This window comes from Dermacentor variabilis, chromosome 1, assembly GCF_050947875.1.
Source record: "Dermacentor variabilis isolate Ectoservices chromosome 1, ASM5094787v1, whole genome shotgun sequence".
NCBI classification, from domain to species: domain Eukaryota; kingdom Metazoa; phylum Arthropoda; class Arachnida; order Ixodida; family Ixodidae; genus Dermacentor; species Dermacentor variabilis.
The window spans coordinates 103,433,761-103,454,618 of record NC_134568.1 but is presented as its reverse complement, the minus strand read 5'-3'; the positions used below and the strand labels follow the sequence as shown (position 1 = coordinate 103,454,618).

General features: G+C 40.1%; 1 protein-coding gene across 3 annotated transcripts in view; it reads left to right on the top strand.

The window, feature by feature from the left end:
- LOC142582294 (FIGNL1-interacting regulator of recombination and mitosis-like) overlaps window positions 1–20,858 on the top strand; it is a 43,318-nt gene that overhangs the window by 17,078 nt on the left and 5,382 nt on the right. Inside the window, exons 8-20 of one of the 3 annotated variants that reach the window (XM_075691841.1) lie at window positions 531–645; window positions 1,945–2,078; window positions 2,528–2,670; window positions 6,699–6,773; window positions 6,884–6,949; window positions 13,289–13,352; window positions 13,459–13,540; window positions 13,740–13,822; window positions 13,930–14,074; window positions 15,870–16,019; window positions 16,160–16,348; window positions 17,707–17,817; window positions 18,091–18,279. In XM_075691841.1, the coding sequence (XP_075547956.1) occupies window positions 531–645; window positions 1,945–2,078; window positions 2,528–2,670; window positions 6,699–6,773; window positions 6,884–6,949; window positions 13,289–13,352; window positions 13,459–13,540; window positions 13,740–13,822; window positions 13,930–14,074; window positions 15,870–16,019; window positions 16,160–16,348; window positions 17,707–17,817; window positions 18,091–18,279 (1,546 nt within the window). Of the gene's footprint in view, window positions 1–530; window positions 646–1,944; window positions 2,079–2,527; window positions 2,671–6,698; window positions 6,774–6,883; window positions 6,950–13,288; window positions 13,353–13,458; window positions 13,541–13,739; window positions 13,823–13,929; window positions 14,075–15,869; window positions 16,020–16,159; window positions 16,349–17,706; window positions 17,818–18,090; window positions 18,280–20,858 lie in introns of those variants that run through there. The other 2 variants (XM_075691850.1, XM_075691859.1) reach the window with 2 other exon arrangements.

The following is a 20,858-nucleotide window of genomic DNA, read 5'->3' as shown; positions in this document are numbered from 1 at the left end:
ACAAGAAACCATGAAAACAAAAGGCAGGTGTGGGCTCCCACTGGCTTTTTTTTTTTTTCTGCAAAAACGGAGTGAGTGCAACCATGTGACTCCACTCGACCAGTGTGGAGGTGCAGTCCTCCTCCTCTGCCTTAACATGACAGCTCTTACTTGCTAGCTTGGGTTGCAAGGTAAAAGGAGGGCACTAACTTTAGGCTACTCTAGGGGTTTACACTGAACAAGGTGCTAGCTACATCACAGTGTGACTACCTGAACTAGTGCAGACTTCTGATCAGAGCATACGTATACATGCAGGTTCATCAAGCCTTTGAATCTGCAGTTTACTGTTGGTGTTACCAACTTTTTTTTTTCTCCTAAATTCAATTATGTCAGTATCAGAATTCCATCAAGGATTAAATGCTTCTTTCAAAAGTGGTGCAAACAGACAGCAAATATGCCCCAGGAACATATTGGGGTGTATGACAAGTGAATCTTACTGAATGTTTTGAAGATGGTTTTGTAACCTGTTATCATGTTTTCTTCTATCCTAGAACCCTTCTTCAGTACAGAGATTGTTTGAAACGTACATTTAATATTGATGCTGCTGTGGTAGACCTCTGCTCATATGTGACTGAATGGTTGTTAAAGCTGGAGAAACCTGTAAAGGTATTTTGTTTGCCTTCATGCTCCTTGTCTTCAATGTTTCTTTCATTTACATGATCTGTGAATGCTGCTCCAAAGATTTCATTGACATCTTTTGTGTCTTTTTTCTTTCAAGTTCTGTAAATTTTTTGTGATGGATCGTTAAGTATGTTAAAATAACAAGAAATAAGAAAAATTCTTGTGATCTCTTAATATTACTTTTGGCTGTTATCATCCTTATGTAGGAATAAACTTCTGAAAGCGCCACATTTTGTACTGCTTTTTTGCCTGATAAGGAAAGATCTCCATAATACCACTGTTTCAATGAAGACATTAGGCAATATTTCAAAGCAGGCTTTTTAAATATATAGATGCTTCCTTTGGCATCATAGTTTCAGCAGTGGCAAGTGTTAGAGGATGGGCAGGACATGGTAATGTGCTAATTAACTAAAATAATTTAATTATGTTTAAAGTATTAGATCTACTATATGCCTTACTTTAATTGGGAAATTGAAGCAAGTTGTCCATACATTCCATGTCAATTTTAAATTGAATTGAATTCTGGGGTTTTATGTCCCAAAACCATGATTTAATTAGAAGGCACGCCATAGTGGGGGGCTCCGGATTAATTCTGGGGATCTTTAACATGCCTCCAATGCACAGGACACCGGGCGTTTTTGCCTTTCGCCCCCATTGAAATGCGGCTGCTGCGGCTGGGATCCCATGACATCGTGCTTAGCAGCACAACACCATAGCCTCTAAGCCACCACGGCGTCTCATGTCAACTTTTGGATCTAAAAAAATGCAATAGCCCTGGGGACTGTATGGAAGCCATAAGTGTGATATGCTGGTTCCCTGCCATCCACTGACATATCCTAGTTATGTTCGCTCAGTGGCACGGGTATGCGCACTTATTAAGCCTCCAAGATGCAGTTTTGGGGGCTCAGGTAACTGCAATTTGTTGTGCTACATCTCTGAGGACAATCAAATTTTTTAGGTCTAGAAGTTCAAAGGGCATGTGTTGACAGCTTGCTTCTATTTCTCAATTACAAAGAGGTTCACATATATAGTTAAGAGTTGAACAGTATAGTTCATTATCATATATTAATTTCCACATGTCACCTATGCTCTGATGCTTGTCACGGCTGCAATACAACTAAAAAAATGTTTCGTTTTTTTTTTCTTTTCATATAAAGCCTATATTTATATATATTAAAATGTGCCTTGAAATAGGTTGTATAAATTACTTCTGCAATAATTTTCAGCCCTGTATTTCATCTACAATATAATGGTCTAATACACATGCATCAAATCTGATTTCAGGAGAGTACTTTCATAGTTGAGATGAAAGCAGTTGCCTTTCACTTACGTCTGTTGGATTCACTCCTTTCCAAGTACGAAGGCTTTTACAGTAGCAGTATGAAGGACATTGTGAAGATGATTGTTGTTCTCTCAAGGTAATCTCCATCACCATATGGATAGCATGTCATTCCATATATACTTGTACTCCTGCTGGCTACATTTTAGATCCTTAATTTCTTTTGCAGTCATTGCTGGCCCTGAATGTTGTGTGGAAGGTTGCCTATCATCATAGTATATTGTTGTTTGGCAGTTAAAGAGGAGTTCTACTTAGTAGTCTGTACCACCATGCACAGCCTCTTGACATATGAATGCTGTCACTCCTATGTCCCTGCAAAGAACCGTGTCAAGAAATTATTGTGTGGGCTTGTTTGAAATATTTTATTCAGTAAAAATTAAATAGAGATACACATATATTAAGTGATCAAATATACATTTTGGCATTATGAGGCAGGTGCAAATATTTGCAATTGAGATTCATTTGTTGAAAGCTATTGCTGCACTCGCATTCTGATGACGGGCTGCATGCTTGCTGCCTTGTGTGCAGGATGCCTTCTCTTGATGTCCACACCAGTGGGCTGACAGCAGCTCAGAGGAGCAGCTTGATGCTGCACGTCTGGATAGCTGCTGAGCATCTTGTGGCATTACTTGCAACTAATAGTGACTTTTGTACCACCGTTCTTGACTTTGGTAAGGCCTTTTGCACTATTCCAGGAAGTTGAGAAATATTGTGCATTTTCAAATCAAAGAACTTCCCCTCTCCCCATTCTTTTCTTCACTTAATATGGAAACTTGCTGTCTGGACAGTGTAAAAATGAGCAACTCTGGTACCTGTACATACATTTTTGTCTCATTAATATGTACAACATCCAGTGGCGTACCAACTATATCTCGAAATATAGTTGGTACGCCACTGGATGTTGTACATATTAATGAAACAAAAATGTATGTACAGGTACCAGAGTTGCTCATTTTTTACACTGTCAGATAAGAGTCGATTTAATCAAAGATGGAGGAGACATAATGCTTGGAAAACTGGCGGCTCTTTATTCGAAATGTCTATCGACTGCAAAGGTCCCAGAAAACTAGAAGAATGCGAACATTATACTAATCCACAATAAGGGAGATGTTAAAGAATTGAAAAATTACAGGCCCATTAGCTTACTTCCAGTATTATATAAAATATTCATCAAGATAATCTCCAATAGAATAAGGGCAACACTGGGCTTTAGTCAAACAAGGGAACAGGCTGGCTTCAGGAAGGGATACTCTACAATGGATCACATCCATGTCATTAATCAGGTAATCGAGAAATCCGCAGAGTACAATGAGCCTCTCTATATGGCTTTCATAGATTACGAAGAGGCATTCGATTCAGTAGAGATACCAGGAGTCATATAGCCATTACGTAATCAATGAGTGCAGACAGCTTACGTAAATACCTTGGAAAACATCTACCATAATTCTACACAAGAAAAGCAGGAAGATACTTATAAAGAAAGGGGTCAGACAGGGAGACACAATCTCTCCAATGCTATTCACTGCCTGTTTGGAAGAAGTATTCAAGCTAGTAAATTGGGAAGTCTTAGGAAAGGATTGACGGCGAATATTTCAGCAACCTTCGGTTTGGTGATGATATTGTTCTATTCAGCAACACTGCAGATGAATTATAACAAATGATTGAGGACCTTAACAGAGAGAGTGTAAGAGTGGGGTTGAAGATTAGTATGCAGAAGACAAAGATAATGATGAACAGCCGGGCAAGGGAACAAAAGTTCAGGATCACCAGTCAGCCTCTAGAGACTGTGAAGGAGCATGTTTACCTAGGTCAACTAATCACAGGGAACCTTATCATGAGAAGGAAATTCATAGAAGAATAAAATGGGTTGGATCGCATACGGCAGACATTGTCAGCTCCTGACTGAAAGCTTACCATTATCATTGAAAAGGAAAGTGTACAATCAGTGCATTCTACCGGTGCTGACATATGGGGCAGAGACTTGGAGACTGACAGAGAAGCTTGAGAACAAGTTAAGGACCGCGCAAAGAGCAATGGAACGAAGATCGTGAGGCATAATGTTAAGAGACAGAAAGAGAGCGGTTTGGATCAGAGAGCAAACGGGTATAGACGATATTCTAATTGAAATCTAGAGAAAAAAATGGAGCTGGGCAGGTCATGTAATGTGCCAGTTAGATAAGGGTTGGACCATTCGGGTTACAGAATGGGTACGAAGAGAAGGGAAACACAGTCGAGGACGGCAGAAGACTAGGTGGGGTGATGAAATTAGGAAATTCACGGGCACTAGTTGGAATCGGTTTTCGCAGGACAGGGGTAATTGGAGATCGCAGGGAGAGGGCGTATCATCAGCCTGTTTTATGTCCACTGCAGGATGAAGGCCTCTCCCTGCGATCTCCAATTACCCCTGTCCTGCGCCAACCGATTCCAACTAGCGCCCGTGAATTTCCTAATTTCATCGCTATATATATATATATATATATATATATATATATATTGGAAAGTGATCTACGCAATACGTGCCACCTGGGATCACTCTGCCGCCACTACTCTGTCCTCACTGATGCCCCACACCAACAATGGTAGCTGCACTACCCTGCATATAGTTTTTCCTTTGACTTCTCCAGTACATGTTAGTTTTTCGTATGCTTTACCACAAAGCCCGACACTGAGGGCTCCTTTCAACGGGAGCGGAGGTTAGGTAGATGCCGCTTTAATGGCCACAAACCAATAAAAAATGGCACATTCTTTTATTTAACATGTTAATGACGTTTATTTGTTGGAAAATATTTATTTATTTATTTATCATACCCTCAGGGCCATTACGGCATTTCAGAGGAGAGTGGTTACAAGCAAAATGGGCAAATTCAACAAACTGGAGTTAAAAAAGCAAAAAAGTATATATATATATATATATATATATATATATATATATACACACAAAAGCTAATAACAAATGGCACCTAGATATACAAAGAGACACATACATGCACACACGTTATACGGAAGTTCACGTTACCCGCTGGTTGTAGAAACACATTTCTACAACAGCGATCACAGTGAACCATTTCGTTTGTGACCAAAGCATTCTGCATAACATATGCTGAAAGCACAAAGGTGCATTAATGACATGTGAGATGGCGTAACCTTATGTGCACAAGTTGTAGTTCTAATACAGTAGAATATAGTTGATATGAAACCATTACGTATGATTTCCTGGTGCCGACATTCACACTCGAGAACATAAAGAATGACCCGATCGAGATACGCTCATGTTTTACCGGTCCGTACATTCCCGAAAACAAGATTTTTTGGTACCCTAATCAGTACATTGTCAAACTGCGATCGTATATGTTTTCCGGCCACTAGATCCCATCTCGATTTCGTTTCGGTTTCCCGTCACAGTCTTAAAACAATACACAATAGGAAAGCAACAAAACGTGTCTCGGACCGCTGAAGCCCCACCGGCTCAACCCGTATGGATGTCTCGTGCCTCAGGCGCAACAATTCATGCGACGCTTCACATTACATAGATGTCAACTACAGTTGAGTCTGTCAAATATTTTGTTACTTTGGATTGTACGTTTTCTCAGTCACTATGTTTTCTTTTTTTTTTTCGCGTTTTTTTTTCCCATAACATATGAACTAAGTTGTACTGTATATGAAATACAGTTGTTTTATAGAAAGAGTTGGAGATCAAAAACAACTACACTGCAAAATGTGTGGAGCGAGACTTCTATGACACACTACTATACTTGCGTAGCTTCCACACCATTGCCTGAGAAGTGTAAAATTGAGTGTATAGGTATTGAAATCTCTCTGAACAAAGTTGGTGCTTTCACAACAATATTCCGGAGCTTGAGTCCCAAGTGGACACACAACTTTACGGAGGATTTTAGCTACTTGCTTTGTTCGACGTCTGCCAGTAACTTGCAGGGGACAGCTGTCTGATCGAGCATTCATGCCACTAATGCACTATACAAAGATGATCAGAATAATGTAATTCCAGTAGCCAGGGTTTTATGAAAATTGGCATTACTGAGCAGTACTACATGCAAAGACAGACCTTAATTACAATATTCATTCCTGGAAAAAATTTATTTGGTTTTACTGAGATTTGTTGTTATGGCTGACCTGCTTTATGGGACATATTTGGCCACAAATCAATGTGTCCATGATAATTAAGTACAGCTGTGTATCAGCAGCACTTTTTATTGCTGCATGCATGGAAAGGAGGCCATAAAATGCTCTTCAGTTTAGTGTAAGATCCCTCAGCCCCTGCTAGGAGGATGGACCGCTCACTTCCAAAGAGATTTCATCTTTAGAAAGACTTACAGAAACTAATTGAAAGGAAGGCAGTGTGGCCCCGATAAGAGGCAATTTGGGGATCGGTGGTGGAAAACTTGCCGTCAGTATGGCGGGACAGAGCAGGACAATGGCCTAATGTGAGAATAATGAGAATAATTGCTGATCCATGATGGCTATTATCGGCATTTGAGGGCTGCACTGACTACTTGTTGCCTTACTGCTAAGTATAAGACCATAAACCGAAATTGTGAAAGAAAAGCTGTGGAAATGGATTCCACTTTGAAGCTTGCACTTGCATATCTTTGCTGTTTGTTGTCTGAGGTAAGGCACCTGTCATCACAACTTCTGGCTTCCTTCCTTCATTTATTCTGGTGTACTTTATTCCTGTTCACAGATGTCTGTGAAAATTGCTGGTGTGGATATCTGCTCATGCTTCTGACAATCCTGGATCACATTGCAACCACTAGTGGTATGTTGCTGATTTCCATCTCCTTCACTTTCCTTTCTTATATGTTGAACTATGTAATGGTGTGGTGCTACACTTAATATGCCTTTCCCTTTTCTCTTTTAATGCTAAAGACATATGGTTGCAGCCACTGGGCAAAAGAGGTATTGTTGACCTTGTTTTCGACTGCACTGATAAATGTAAGTTTGTTTTTCCCAAGGGCACTTAGTCTGTTCACACTTAAATTACATCACAGGTGTGTATGGATGTTCATGTTATGTACTTGCTTGGAAAGTTGGCGGAAACTATAACTTCTAACATAGGATCCTGTGGCTACTCTAGCTTTGCTGTGTGAAAAATTTAATTATTAGAGGCATGGTGCACTTCAACATTGCAGTTTTTTTTTGCATTTCTAGGCAAATGGGAAAGCACAAAATCCAAAAAGCGATAACACATGGCTCTTAACATAATTTCTCTCCCCATGTCTGGAAAGAGTGGGCCCTGTGCAGCACCGAGTTGTTAAAATGGGCGCACAATGGAGTTGTGAGGGGTGACTTGCGTGTGCACTGTAGTGTCATGGGTCTGCACAGATTCATGTTATATAAAATATTGTGCCATCAGCCACCTGAATGACCATCACACTGTTTTTATTTGCGCTAACTAAATCTTCGCTAAAAGTGGGCTTGACTGTGTCTTTAACCATAGGAGTATCTACCGGGGGGGCAAGGGGGCATTTGACCACCCCCCACTGTCAAAAGTGGGGGGCAAAGTATATCATTGCCCCCCCCCCCTTTTGAAAGCGGCCACTGGCATTTTTGGCTGCATGCTAGAAAGTCCATTACAACTACCGCTGAACCTAAATTTTCTGTCCTTAGTAGAGTGACCACACAAGTAATGCTTTTCTTTACTAAGCACTTGGACAATGATAATTGTCTTTTGTGCCTTCTCAGGACGCCCTGTAGCGGACGACTCGCACGATTCGCCAGACATGCTCGAGTTGCGGATAACGTCTGCCGCTGGGCAGTTCCCACCCTAACAAACTGTCAGCTTGCACAACTTGCATCATGCCTAGATTTTTGGGACCGCTATATCTGTATTCTAAAACACAATCAGCTTGTTACATTTAATCTGTGGGTGAGGGGGAGCTCCAGATAAAGCATTATAATCAGCCGTACCCAATTACTAGTGTGCCATTCGGCATGAAATCGTTGCATTATCAATGCTGGAACTTGCTAGTCTGCTAGTTGCTGGAATGCTAGTCTCTGTCCGTTGCAGCATTGCAGTCTCAGTATCTTATCACCATCAGAAATCTAATCAAACCTCTTGCAGATATAACTGCCGAATTTTATTGTATAATTATGACTTATCGTAGATATGCTTGTGAAAATGACCTTGGTCGAACTTCCAGAGCCATTTCAATACATTTGAATACTGACTTGAATTTTTTCTAAAGACGTGTCACTTCTGACCGACAATTTCATTTTCAGGCTGTTTCTGAATAGGAGCTACACTATTACTTGTTTCCTGGCAGGAGCAAACAGCAGATATTTCATATTTTGAATAAGTTAGGGCCACTTTTGGTGATGTGCATCGAAAATTTACACTGTGTAGGTTGGTTATGTACTCTGAAAAAAGTAGCTGACTAGTCGCTTTATCCCAATTTTTATGTATTATACACGGCATTTGGTTGTTTTCCCCTGCTATCACCAGTAAAATATGCTAGGCACGGTGTTTATATTTATTCGATGTACGAAACAAAGTTCCGAGTGACTAGCAATATATTTTTATTCTGTGTAAATTCATTACAGCCGTTATAGAAAGTTGCTAATTGAGGCATTCCAGGGTGTCATGCTGCCGGTAATCTAGATGTTTCCTAGACTTCTAAAACAACGCATCAGATACAGATGTGAAATTCCATGAAAACAGGAAAATTTTAAGCGCACTGCGTTGTGAAACTTTCACTTTCCTGCTTTAAATGCAAAAGTTGCAGATAATTACTAAACCCACATTTTTTCATGTATTTTTGTGAAATACTTTCAATCACGAATTCTGATCGACTGTCAAAAAATGTGCGATGTTTACATAATTTTATCCCAGGATGCTGGAGACTCCATGTAGAAAGCAAGTCATGGTGGGAGTCATGGTGGAGGGACCTATCATAATACATAGTAATTAAATATTCATTTATTGTACAGTGAGTCATACTACGTTTCTTCATTAAATATATTGAATCATCCGCTCGAACTGCATGCACAGATTTATTATTAGGCACAAGCATTACAACAAGGAAAGAAATAATCTTTCGCGATTACTACTGAAACACCCCACTTCAAACATCCCGTCAAAGACAGTAATTCCTTCACGAAAGCGGTTGTGTGAAGCGATACATTTCACTCAGGAGTGAAATGGGTGTACTTTAATAAAGCAGAATGTTCAATTTACTGAAAGCTTAATGTTCATTGTCTATTCCTTGCAACCACTGCATAGTAATGGCAAAAATAAGTTGTGTTCATAAACGTGTACACCATGACTGAAGGGGATATTACAAGATTTGTAGTTTGTTTCTCCGGTGTTCTCGGCGAGCTAAACAAGGCATCTTGTTTATATCTGGGGAGAATTAGGGGCATGGTATGGAGAAGGTGTAGGCAATGCTTGAAATGGAATGGGTGGGTTAAATGTGCATTTTCCAGTGGAATACGTATATAAGTGACCCATAGTGTTATTAACCTGTTTTACAAGCAGTTTAAGACTGGCACAATTACAACAACAACTGAGGTCAAATTTTATGAACACAAGGGAAACAATACACCAAGCTTATATGCGATGGTAAATACGTGTTGATCAAATAGAGCGTTAACAAATAATTGTAAGCAAGTGTTCGAAAATATCATGCTACTGCTATTAGTTAGGTTTCCCAATGTCCCAAGAAAACTCTACATTTCAGATATTTTATACTCTGAAGGAATAGACAGCATTTTAAGTGCAATGTGTCATATAGTTTTACCCTTTCCGGCTTATTTAGAAGAGTTATGAATAGTTATTGAACCCTAATCTTCTTTCTTCTTACTTTTTCATGCATGATATATTAGGTTCGCTTGGTGTCCTCAATTAATTAAAGGAGGCCGCTTCGTTATGTTTGGTGACTGTAAGGACAAGTTAATGGATGATGTGGAGGTGAAGTTCAAAATAGATGGGTAGTTGGGGCTTTTGCAATAAATTATGTATGCAAGCACTCCAGAGTTTTTGAGCATGTCTAACGAGCGGGGAAGAATTGAGACCACTGCTCTGGCAGAACTATAAAAGCCGCCAAGACCAAATTTAGCGAAAATTGGTGGTACACTGTGGAAACTCTCTGTGCGAAGTTAAATGTAGTTGCATCAAATACAGCATTTGTAAAAGAAATTTTATATTCAAGTGTTAGAGCATGTGATATGGCCAGTATCAGCTATGCTTCCCAGTGTCCTGACATAGCTATAGTTTACAACAGGTTTATATTTTGTGGAAAGGGGTTCCTGGTCTGGTTAGAAGTACTGCAAATAATTAGTGAGCCGTCATTTTTCTTTCCCTATTTTCAGGTGTCGTAACACGTTACGTCTTAGTTTCAGTCATGTCCTCAATCAACCAAACAATTCATTATGTTTATATTTGGCAAAAATGAAGGGCGCATTACGGGTAATATGTAGGTAAACTTCAAGATAGGGGACTAATTATGACATTTGTATTAGATTACGCATGTAAGCTATACGGAACGTTTTGAATGTGTTTTGCAAACAAAGAATTTATCCTATTGCCCTGGAAGAACTGTGAACTCAACAGATATCAAATCTAGTGGAAATTGAGAAGGGGGAGGGTAGGGGGGCATTATAGAGCTATAAAGCATTGTGTAAACCCCTCAGCAGTTGTAGTGGTGGTTTTCAACAGATTCGCTGGACATCCACTGTTGCAGGGCCGAGGTGACAAGTCATTTTTGTGTGTGTGTGCGTGCGTGCGTGTGCGCACGTGCGCGCATGTGTGTGTGTGTGTGTGTGTGTGTGTGTGTGTGTGTGTGTGTGTGTGTGTGTGTGTGTGAGAGAGAGAGAGAATGCAAATAATTTATGTTGATTGTACATTGCTGTGTATAAGCTCGACAATATATACTATGCATTACCTAAACTAGGAATACATTTATGCTGTAGACTTAAGCAGCAAGTACAATTCCTTGTGGAATTATTCAAATTCTTTGTAGCAAATGTGCATTTCTTATGTGCGCAGTACTGCTGCTACTGAGCGAGATCTGGGACCACTGTGGGGCACTCACTGCCTTTTGTCCCTGCATCATCTTGAGATTTTATATAGTTGCAAGAGATAAATGCAAAGTCAGATCATTTTTTGGGCCCCCATGGTTCACCATGTGTGATTGATAAATAGGTACCTGTCTGTTAAATATATATATATATATATAACTTACAGGAGCATTTCAAGGCTATTTCACTTGTAATAGTAATTTGCAACACACACACACGCACATAAAGATTGAGAGAGAGAGGTCAAATCGTCTGCGGTTTGCCCCCTCATTCTAGAAATAGTTGGTACGCTACTGTTGTAACCACATGTGTAACATGTTTTTTTATGCACATCCCAACACCCAAAATATTTTAAATCTCAGCTATAAATGAAAGTAGGAAGTTGGAAATGTGTACATATTAGGCAAGTGATGTTTCCCATAACCACATCTGCAGCTTCATGTGTATCCACACAGTTGCATTACTGTAATATTTCAAGAAACTTGTGTCTATTTGAGATGTACAACAAAAGCGGTGATATGTCATTCAGTTGATTTGTTTCAGGGAAGGGATGCATTGCAAGCAATTTTCAATTTTTCAACTGTGTATAAAAGTTTTGAAGAGAACCAAAGCTAGCACATTTCCAAATTGGGATTAATGGTATACCCTGGTCAGTAAAGACTCAACTACAGCAAGATCTGTGGCTGAGGTGTTCGTTTATAGCCACCACAGCAGACAGTCTGCTATCTGTTGGTCCAGGCTACTAGGTGTCATTGATAACAATTGGTACAGCACAATCTGGCACCATGTGCACTTTTATTAAAAACTAATATCTTATTAGTGTTTAAGTTCTCCATGAGGTAATTTTAATCAGCATGACACTGCCCTCCTGTGCCCAAGCCTTACGCAAGTTTGAAGGCCTTGAAACCAGATAACTTTTTCTGGCGTCTTTTCAATCACACAAGACAGCATTTGCAGATACTGATAGTTTTCACAGCATGAGAGCATGACTACATATGTAATGCTCCAGCTAGTACAACTAGAGCTTATGTCAGCTTGTTTTGCATTGTCACATGACCCTGTAATTTGGCAGAAGTCATAAACATTACATTGTGTGAAAGAACTGATTAGAGGTAGTAACAGGTGAATGTGCACCACGCAAACAACCTTCCAAACAAATAGTTTGAGATAAATTCAGAGCGCAAACTACTGGGACACAAGCAAAGGCACAAGAAAAGACGGGACACGACGCTTCAACTAGAAATTAAATTGATCAAAAGTGAAAAATGGGTGAGTTAATGGTTGCCGATTTTTCACTTTTGATCAAAATAGTTTGAGATGTTATGTACTTTCACAGAAATGACTGTTGATTCCATAGTCAATGCCGAGCCATTCAGTCCGTTTTCACGAGTTATACCATCAGCCTCACTGTGGACCCCTCACCTGTTGGCCTACTTTCATTGTGACCACAACGTCATTGTTCTCTGTGCTTTGACTGGTTGTGGCCAGTGCTTTTGCCTCCCTAGTTCCTCTCCACTCTACTAGATGGCAGTGGTGTTGGTGTGGCTACGAGAGTCTCAGCAGCTGCTCTCAGATTCAGTCATGTCCGCTGCGGCTGCCAGTGTTCGGTTCTCTCCATGAAAAATTATCATCACAAGGTTATCATGACGACAATAAAGTGGCATATAAAAGAAAGTGCCATAACTGGCATCGACCCAGATACCTATGCCTCCGAAACTGGCGCTCCAGTCAATTATGCCACTGCACCAAAACATCAACAACGCATGAGTACTAAATGCATTAATGGCTCGCAAAGCACCTGTTGTGGTTTGCTCTGCAGTACATGAAACAGGCTTAAACCTGCAGTGGAGTGCTAAAAGGGAAGCAAAGGAAGTGCAGTGTAGTCACTGTTGCCACAGAAGAAATACATTGAAGCATTGGACTGAGAAACCCCATGTGCAGCAGCTCATGGTAGTAGTCCAGGCTTACCATGTTCTTGGCCCCAAACACTTCAATGTATAATAACAATTTGTCATAACTGGAGCCTGCAGCATGACAGCTCTTGATTGTCTGTGATCTGTGGCTGCTGAAGGTAGTGCAGATCTCCAGAAATTTCTTTAACAGCCATTGTATACAATATTTGTCTTTAAATGTTAAGCTGCATCACTCTATTAACTGTTGCTGTTGACATGCTGTGGGACACTTTGAAGCTTTGTAGGCAAAGGCCTCTATCATTTGTTTACCTCCATGTAATGTTCTTCATTGTGCATTATTTAGGCATTCTAGAACTTCAGTGCCCAGTGTCACTGGATTATTCAACAGGCGACGGCAAACCTCCAAGGTACGTATAATGAGCACTGAAGTTATTCACCTATAATGCTCTGTAAAATTGTGTAAACCATGTGCAAGCAGCTTTGTGCAACTTGTGGCCAGTTTTTGTGTTTCAGAAAAGTGGGACTCTACGAAACTATTTGCATCCATATGTGCCGCTTTGTTGCCGTGCTTCTTGAAAGCCACTTTCCAGTTCTGGTATGATTTTTCTTTTTCTTTTGCTTCTTTCTCTTTTCTGGTATTATTCACCTAGTTTCTGTTGTCTGGGAAAAGTAGACCTCTTCGTCACTTTCTTTACTTTCATGTTTATTACTGTGATAGTGCCAACAACAGCATGCAAACATAACCAAGTCTGCGTTGAATGCTTGAAGGAATATGTCTCTGTCTTCTCTTCCAGGAAAATACACTCCTGAAAAATGTGCTCTGTGAAAGCCACTGGAAGGCTTTCCTGGCATCTGATGTGTGGTGTTTTGTTGCTAGGTAACATACATTTCCACCTTAAATGTACTGCAATTTATTTTTATTTATTTTTTCAAAAACTGTGTTTATTCAATGAACTCTTTCTTTTAACCTTTGACATTCCTTAGGTATGGCACCCCACAGCTTTGTTATGAACATGTCCAGCTTCTGGTCCGACTTGTCAAGCTTACCGCCAGTGTGCACATAAATGGCCATGTTCGTTTGAAACAGCTCCTGACTCGTCTCTTTCACTTCTTGGCTGATGAGCACAAGGTGATCATACCATAACGTTGTATGAAGGTTTCCCAAGAAGTAATGCTCCATATTCTTTCTCACCCTGAAACAAAACTAGTTACATCAAAATTTACAGTCTGCAACATTGGTGTTTCCTGTAAATCTGAACGTAGTTTCACTGTCATTGGGCTCAAAGCACTACTACTATAGCAGCCCATGAAGTTAGGATCACCATCTGAGACTTGTGAGAAATAATGCACAACTGAGTTCTGAATAGTCGAGAGAAAAAACTGTAGGAGCATTAATGTTTGGACGGGTTCAGAGAAAAAGTTCTGATTTACTCGCAAAGATGCCATGAAACTGAAGCTGCTTACTGGACTGGTCTCTGCACTCCAACAGGAATTAAGAATACTTCAATGTGAACATGACTGTCCACACACAATTAAAAATACTGAAGGCAGTTGCTAAATTTCATTGGAAAGTGCTTCCACATTGCCAATTTAGTATTTTGAACTTTCATCTTTTTTGAGGTTCGCGAGAATGCACTGCGTGGAACAAGGTTTGAAATCACAGTGCAATTTGTACAGCACAAGCATGGCTTCATGCAAAGAATGCAATCTCTTTCAGGGAATGCATGTACACCTTAGTTTAACACTAAATTGAAGCTTTGTTATATGAGGCAGACTACATTGAGGAATACCAAGTGGACAGGAAACATGCAGCTGCACTTTTCAACTTTCATGAGTTTGAGGGGAATGGTTCAAAAAAAAAAAAAGAAAAAAAAAACCACAGGGCTTTACTTTTCAACCGATTCTCATTGATATACGTATTCAGCAATTTTCAGAATATTTACTTTCTGCGATTGCTGTGACAAATGATGTATCAGTTGTTAATTTGATGAGGGAAAACTGTTCAGTCCTGCACTGCACCTAAAGCATTCCTGTGACAGCTCCACATCTAGGTCAGAAGTGAGAACAAAGAGATGTGGCTGTGAGATACCTTTGAGGGGGATTTCTCTTATTCATAGGGGTGTGCGAATATTCAAAATTTTGAATATGAATTGAATTGTCCTTACTATTTGATTGTATTTGATTCAAAAATTTACTGCTCAAAGTTATTGAATCTTACTTTCATTTCAAATATAAGTGATAACAACAATTATTGAAGCCTACAGGAGTAAAGCCAGATGCAGGTGGTGACTGTTTTGAATGATTCTGCTGCAGGAGAGCCATGGCTGCTACAGAGAGGCATCAGTTGCTGCATGGAGTACCTAACCTCTGCTTAAAACTTTCCAGTCATTTAATAAGGATGCATTACCATTCAGCAGCCTACAAATATATTTTCTCGATTTAGGCAATTTATTGCATATTTGGGCAATGTCACCATGTGTGCATCCTTTTAAAACGGCGTGCAATGCTTTAGTATTGCACATTTCTCGTTCAACATGGGGTGATGTGCTGTTCTTATGTTTCATTACTCTTGTTGTCATGGTGCGCCAGATGCGATCATTTTTGAGTTGCTAAAACTTCATAATTGATTCTATATAGGAAGATGTTTGTATTGAATGCAATTGGGAAATTTTGCTATTTGAACCCCCCTACTAATGTAATGTAACAAGCTTGTGTTGGCCACTTGAACTGGTCAGTGAATAAAAATTGGTAAGACTGCCATTTCCATAGTGCCGCAAGAAAGCTGGGCACATAAAGTGGCTTCCCATTCTTTACAGACATGCACAACAATGTAAATTTGCATGCATTCAATGAACTCTGAATTATACATGTAAGCATGTACTAAGAATAATGCCTGACTCTTATTATTGTCCCTTACTTTTCAGGCACAGCTTTTACAGTCACATTCTGATGATTTGCTTATCTTGAGCATTCTACCATCATCAGAATTTACGTCAACGCTTAGAGCAAATGTGCTTCAGCTTTTGAACAAACTTGCCTGCAAAAACATAACATCGGTGGAATTGAAAACACTGGTATGGCACGCACTCCTTTGCACACACCTTACTATAACGTGGCTGATCACGCGGTCACATTTGCTGCTCTAGTAAGGCAGAACAAGTATCTTTGACCATCATGTTGTTTTTTTATTTATCTTGCTTTAACTGCTTTTCAGGAGCACCTTCTTTGTCATATGAGAAATAGCAGCAAACCAAAGGATCACCACCTGCCTGTTGCCATTCTCTCACAGGCCCTCAGGGCAATTCCAGTTCACAGGTCATTGGTTTGCAGCACAATAAGCGAACACATTATCTCACTTGTCATGTCACAAGTGGCTGTTCTGAGTGACAATGCACTTAGTGATGTAAGGATTTTGTTTACTCCAAGTGCTTCTGCCCACAAAAGTTTTTGGGAAGTGGAAGCCACCAAAACACTAAAACAAAATTATGAGCTGCACCATGCACCTGTTTGTATTAATTAGATTGTACCTCCCCTGCACCCAAAGGCAGTCGTGCAAACGAGGACACAAATAGAAACAAAAATGAGAATAGAAACTCCAACTATCAACTGTTGGAAAAAAAGGAAGACAAAAGTTATTTGTGCATGCTCAAGGAAAGGCAGCACCAACCCATCAATCGTGGGCACTCATGAAAGATAACAGTTTAGGCATGACAATTATTCTTTGTGCAAAATAATCAATGGATGACTTGCACATATGCTACCGTTCTTATTGATATGAAAGATAATACATTAATAATTGACGGGTTGGTGCTGCCTTCCCTTGAGCATGCAAAGGTTAGCTTTGAATCTTCCTTTTCTTCTGCCCCTATGCGACCTTTCATTTGATACTAGTTAGCATTTGTGTTGCCCCTTTCTTTCTACTTGTGTCCGTGTTTCCATGCCTGCTTTTTAGTGCCGTGAATCCTTACCAACTTGCTCAACATTCAGTCAGGTGTTCGAACATTCTTTGCACACAAACTGTGATGAAATCTAAGTATTCCATAAGTTCCAAGTTCCAAATCTTTTGTGGGTAAATATGCATGCTGTTTTGCCATGTTGTGTATGTTATTTTGTAGATACTGCTAGGATTTGGCACATTTCAATATCAGTCCTGTATGAAACCATTCTTTGTAAACCGCTCACTATTTGTTATTGCTAGCATTCCCCCTGAATCAAAGTAAGGTGGCCATCTCTTGTGGCACATATTTATCACATAATTGCTCAGGTACTGAAATAGATTGTAATAACTGTACTGAGTAGAACAAAAACACTGAAATGTGCTCCTTCTTTCTGTGAGTTTATGCTACTCATTGCACTTAATACAATGTCACACCAACTAGCCTGGTTCTTCGCTTTATTGAGTCTACTAAAATAGACCCTATTGGAAAACACTTTTTCAGACATGCATCAGTTTCTGTGGTCAGTTCTTGAGAGATCTAGTTGTAGCCTGCATGGCATTTTTGCTATGTACCACTAAGCACATGGTACATCATGTACAGTCTCTCCACAGTCATTGTGGCAAGTCATCATACATTGACAACACCAGAGCTCACAATTACCAAATTAACTGTGCAAAGCCATCAATTATAAATATTGTCACTACTGCGGCGATGCCCTTCTTTATAGTTGTTGCAACAAATCATTCAAGTGCATGATGCAAACTTGTAGTTAGATGTCTTTAGAAGTAAATGGCGAAAACTGTGTTATGTCTGCATTTTGCAGGTGCTGAGCACTCTTGAATCACTGTATGAAAGTGAAGTTGACTTTCTACAAATATTGACTGTCTTGCACCTGCCATACTTTGGAGTCATACCAGATATTCCTAGTCCACAGGTGCATTCGTTTTCTTTATATATCTTTTTTATGTAATGTCTTCTTGACATGTCTGTATTTATTTTGCCCATTCCCTTGCCCTTCCTATTTTTCAAATGTAAAAATGAGTACTTAACTTTGATCATCAGCAAATCAGCACTAGACATAACCAAACAACAGCAGGTTTATAAAGTTCCATAAATTACTTCACTGAATAAGAATTTACATGGAATCCAATGCCTTACTTTGTGAGAAGTATGTCCCAGAACTGATTAGGTTTCCACTCACTTTCAGAAAGCAGAGGTGTGTGGACGGCTGTCAAGATTGTTCAGCCTTGTTTTGTCATCTGAAAACTATGTTATAAAGCACATGGCCATGCTTTCATTTGCTCAATTTGCACAAGTCACTCAGCATGACATTGTCATTACCAAAGCAATTGAATGGCCATCCTTGAAAGAAGCAGTAACATCGTTTCTGATGAAGGTATGCTGCATCTCTTTTTCCTTTTCTGTTTTGCTTCTTTTAAGTGCTTGTAATTGTAGTAGTGATAACTGTTTCTACCATGATTAAAATAGTATTGATATCTCTGTGTCATTAACTCAGGCGTAAGCATCTCAATGGCAGTAGTATGTGCTGAGACAATATTAAATAAATGAACGACATGTGTCCACTAAAGGATTTCCTGTCGTTGTGCATTTCATACTCTGTTTTTAATCAGGGAGAGGAACAAAGGGATCTTTGGGGCTGTATTTTTTATTAATCGGAACCATGTGAAGAAACAGACAATGAAGCCAGAGAAAGCATGGGGGAAATTAATTATGTTTAAGTGAAATGTAGAAATAGTAACGTAAAGGTAAATGATGAAAGACTGCCATAGGAAACACAGCATCATTTTTGTTTAGTGTGATTATTAATACAAGCATTTAAGACCAGCCCTAGTGCGTTCATGTTGTTGGCATGTAGCCTCAATATCCATTGAGGCTACATTACCAACTTACCAGAGCTAAGCTACAAACCACTGTTCAGCCTTGGTGACAAGGCAGAGTGGGAAAAAGTGCTGGAAAAAACATGTTTGTAATGGAGAGATAGAGACATCTGGGGGCAGGGGGGGGGGGGGGGGGGAGGGTGCTCTGTAAGTGTCCACCTAGTGGACATGTCAATTTCGTCTGCTGCTAAAGTGCTGATTGGCTGGGGGTGCCTGTCTCCTTTTCACCCATGCCCCAGCCTAGCCATTCAAAACTTCAGCAGCAAACGAAATGGACATGTCTACTAGGTAGACACTTACAGAATACACCTCCACCCCTGGGATTATATGCAAGGAGGTAAGAGTGCATGTAAGTGCAATGGGCAGTTCCCTTCTTTCAGGCCTTCCATCTGGCAAAGGTGGGATATTCAACCAACTAAAGCTTTCTGAATGAAACGCTATCACAAAATATGCAAATTTGGTGCATGCATGAGCTTAAGATGTTATAGCTTTGGGTTATAATTTGAACATATCAGAAAACATGTTTATCTTTCTCAGAGACTCAACGATCGAGCATCTAGGAGGCTGAATATTAACATGTGGGAAAAAAAAAAAGCTCGGGTGGGACCCTGGTGAGATAACCTAAATTATTAAGTAAATTTAAAGAGAGTGCCCATCTGCGAAGCAAACGCACAGTCGTCTGGCATGCTGTCTCATGAAGTATGCTTGCAGAAAATATTTTGCAAGCCAATTCCACATCTCAGTCATGTCCATGATGGCAAGTTTTTTTGCACCTTGCTGATTAGGACGTCCACTGGACATTTACATTCGGATGTGGGGTGCGTAGATCCTTTTGGGACGCCCATGGGACTTTTTGTGTCGTCTGGGATATGCTTATGGCTGTGACCTTTATTAAAGACTTACTATGCCATGAGGCATGGTGCATACATAAAGCTATGTTGTGTGAAAGGCCAAAGACACCATGAGCATGTTCTGACATCCTATTCAGTTGAATTAGCTTGATTTCATTAATAATGCTAGACGCAGTACAGTTTAAAACTCGATGCCTCATTTGAGCAAGACCAAGCTTTAAAGAACAATGTTTTGTTTTCAAAGGACGACACTAATGCGGTGTTACTATAGGTGGTCCAGCATAAGTAGGGGCTGTCTTGTAATAAACCAAATAATACACAGTCAAACCTTGATATAAGGAACACGGATGAACACTGATATAACCATCTGCATGGGGGCAGCAGAACCAGAGCCTCCCCTTGAACTTTCCCAGTGTTAGGACCTGCCCCCCCCCCCATCCCCTGGAAAAATATATCTTCTGCCTTTTATTTTCTTTTTGTCTTTTATTTTCTAATCATAGGGAGTAAGCATTTGAAAATAAAGAGACCTCCCTATGCGAGAAAATATCACAAGTACGCACCGGTGTCAGCCAACGCCACCTACATCAGCTCACATCTGATTGCTGAAAAAGCAACTATTATTTGTGATTGTTGAAAGGAAGGAAGGGGAGAATTATGCTGGCCGCACTGGCGACACTTGAATGGCCAGCAAGGGGAATGCAATAAAAATGGGCTAGGAATTATAACAACTGAAAGTGTGTAGTGAGAAGAAAATTATAGAGGGATTATTCATATATTTACAATAGCAACTGTTAATGCAATTTACTCAGAACACCTGCATGGTACATCATGACTAGTGGGCAGGATAGGCCATTATGTCATTGTGCCCATAGGCCATTATGAATAAAGTTCGATTCCAGAAATTTGCAGGGCCCCACTTTTGTTCACGGGCCATTGTGTAGGCATTTTCAAAGTGGACACACAGCTTGCCCCCATCTGCCACAACCTCCCAGGCACATACACTGATATGTGGCATGTGCAGATCTGTGCACCACTCATGCACCTGGTGTTTTGCAGGATGCTGCTACAGGCTGAAATTTCTAGCAGAAGTATCCTAGTGGACCTTTTCCACACCTCTGTAAGCTGGCTGCCCTGCAAAGCTCCAATGACATCGCAAAACTCTCATCTGTAAACTACAATCCTACATGCAATGCAGCGCTCTCATGGTAAAAACTACTGCAGCTGTC